The sequence below is a fragment of the Anser cygnoides genome, chromosome 1, assembly GCF_040182565.1.
Source record: "Anser cygnoides isolate HZ-2024a breed goose chromosome 1, Taihu_goose_T2T_genome, whole genome shotgun sequence".
In the NCBI taxonomy this organism is placed as follows: domain Eukaryota; kingdom Metazoa; phylum Chordata; class Aves; order Anseriformes; family Anatidae; genus Anser; species Anser cygnoides.
Window position 1 is genome coordinate 38,923,106 of NC_089873.1, and position 1,619 is coordinate 38,924,724.

Genomic DNA, 1,619 nt, shown 5'->3' on the forward strand with positions numbered 1-1,619 from the left:
TCCCAGCAGTGATCTTCACCGTGCATGGTGGCTTCCAGCTGGGCTTGGACACCTCAGCAAGGGGAAAGGAGGGAAGGCGAGCCCACGGGGTTCCTGTGGGGGGAGATCAGGGAGCCCGTATGTGCTCTGCACAATCCACCACAGGAAACATAAACCCTGCTGTGAGCTCCGAGTGGTCCCCACAGAGGGGGAGAGGGAGAAGTCTTCGCTCTGGAGAGCGTGCAGAAGAGGGTGGCTGTAGAAGAGCGTTTTGCTCTGAACTGGTGCACCTACCCTGAGGTCTTCCAGGCGGCACGATGCCTTCTCCAAACCAGCAAGCGAGGGATGGGCAGAGTCTGGGCAGCACCGTGGGTGTGCTGCCACCTCTGCTGGTGGAGGTAGCTGAGCAGCATCACGACTCGGCTTCTGGCTCGGGCTTGTCAATAGGAGGTGTCGACGGTCTCTCATCAAGCGTGATTTCTATCACTGCCCCCGACCGCTTGCGGGGTTCAGGGCTCTCCTCCGACCACCTCCCCACCCTGCGCACCCCTTTGGCCACTTTGGGTGCGTTCCTGCAGGGGTTGTGGTCGTAGATGACCAGCTTCAGGCCGGGGAGGTGAGCCAGGCTGGGGAAGAAGCGGATGGCGTTGCGATCCACGTCGATCACCTCCAGGAAAGGCATGTGCAGGAGCACGGGGGGGAACTCGGACAGCAGGTTGCCTGAGAGCCAGATGGTGCGCAGCTCCTGCAGGCCCCGCAGCTGGGCGGGGAGCGTGCGCAGCGCGTTGGAGCCGGCGTGCAGGGTCTTGAGCAGGCTGAGCTCGCACACCACCTCGGGCAGGTGCTGCAGGCAGTTGGACTCGATCCAGAGGGTCTTGAGGTTCTGCAGGAGCCGGAGCTCGAGGGGCAGGCTGCAGAGCTTGTTGTTGCCCAGGTAGAGGATGCACAGCTGCTTCAGCGTGCACACCACCAGGGGCAGCGCCTTGAAGTTGTTGAAGTCCAGCGCCAGGATCTGGAGGTTCTGCAACTGCTCCAGCTCAGGAGGGAGGTGGTTCAGGTTGTTGTCGCTCAGGTACAGCTTGACCAGCTCCCTGAAAGAGCAGATGTGCAGAGGCAGCCTCCTTAGCTGTCTGCCGCTCAGATCCACCATCTTGTCCACTGGCATCTCTTCCAGGTCTTCCAGGAGGTACTTCTGGCAGTCGTCAGAGGGCACAAAAGCAACTATGGCTTTCAGGCTGTTGCCCATCCTGGGACCTTCTTTGTGCAGAGACTGACACGGCTGTGAGGGACGAGGCCAGCCTTGGTTTCCTGCTGCTGTGCACTGGCCTGCTGGTAACTCTGTCTTCCCAATATAAGGCTCTGTTTACATGGCACCAGGCATTAATCTCAAGGGCTCTGAAATGTTTCTGATAACTGAATGAGTGTTCAGTGACGGGGATTACGGACACGATGGCTGAGAGTGCAGGTCTCCCTCCCTGCCTCACACACATGCTCAGGCCCACTTGGCTCTCCCAGAAAACATCCCATCTCCCCTCTTCCTGCATGCTCTCGACATTCTCCAATTTTTCCTCAAACTATTGCTTTGATGGAAACCCTGCTCCTCTTGGTTTGCTGTGGTTGTTCTGTCTGTGCAGCTGGTG

General features: G+C 59.0%; 1 protein-coding gene across 1 annotated transcript; it reads right to left on the minus strand.

The window, feature by feature from the left end:
• Positions 1–200: 200 nt before the first annotated feature.
• On the minus strand, positions 201–1,225 carry LRRC10 (leucine rich repeat containing 10). Its single transcript, XM_013196349.3, has one exon. It carries the CDS (start codon positions 1,223–1,225, stop codon positions 392–394), a length of 834 nt encoding a protein of 277 aa, XP_013051803.1. The 3' UTR covers positions 201–391.
• Positions 1,226–1,619: the final 394 nt, after the last annotated feature.

Bases quoted from the DNA above. Each gene is read 5' to 3' on its own strand.
- LRRC10 (XM_013196349.3), bottom strand. From the start codon at position 1,225: ATGGGCAACAGCCTGAAAGCCATAGTTGCTTTTGTGCCCTCTGACGAC.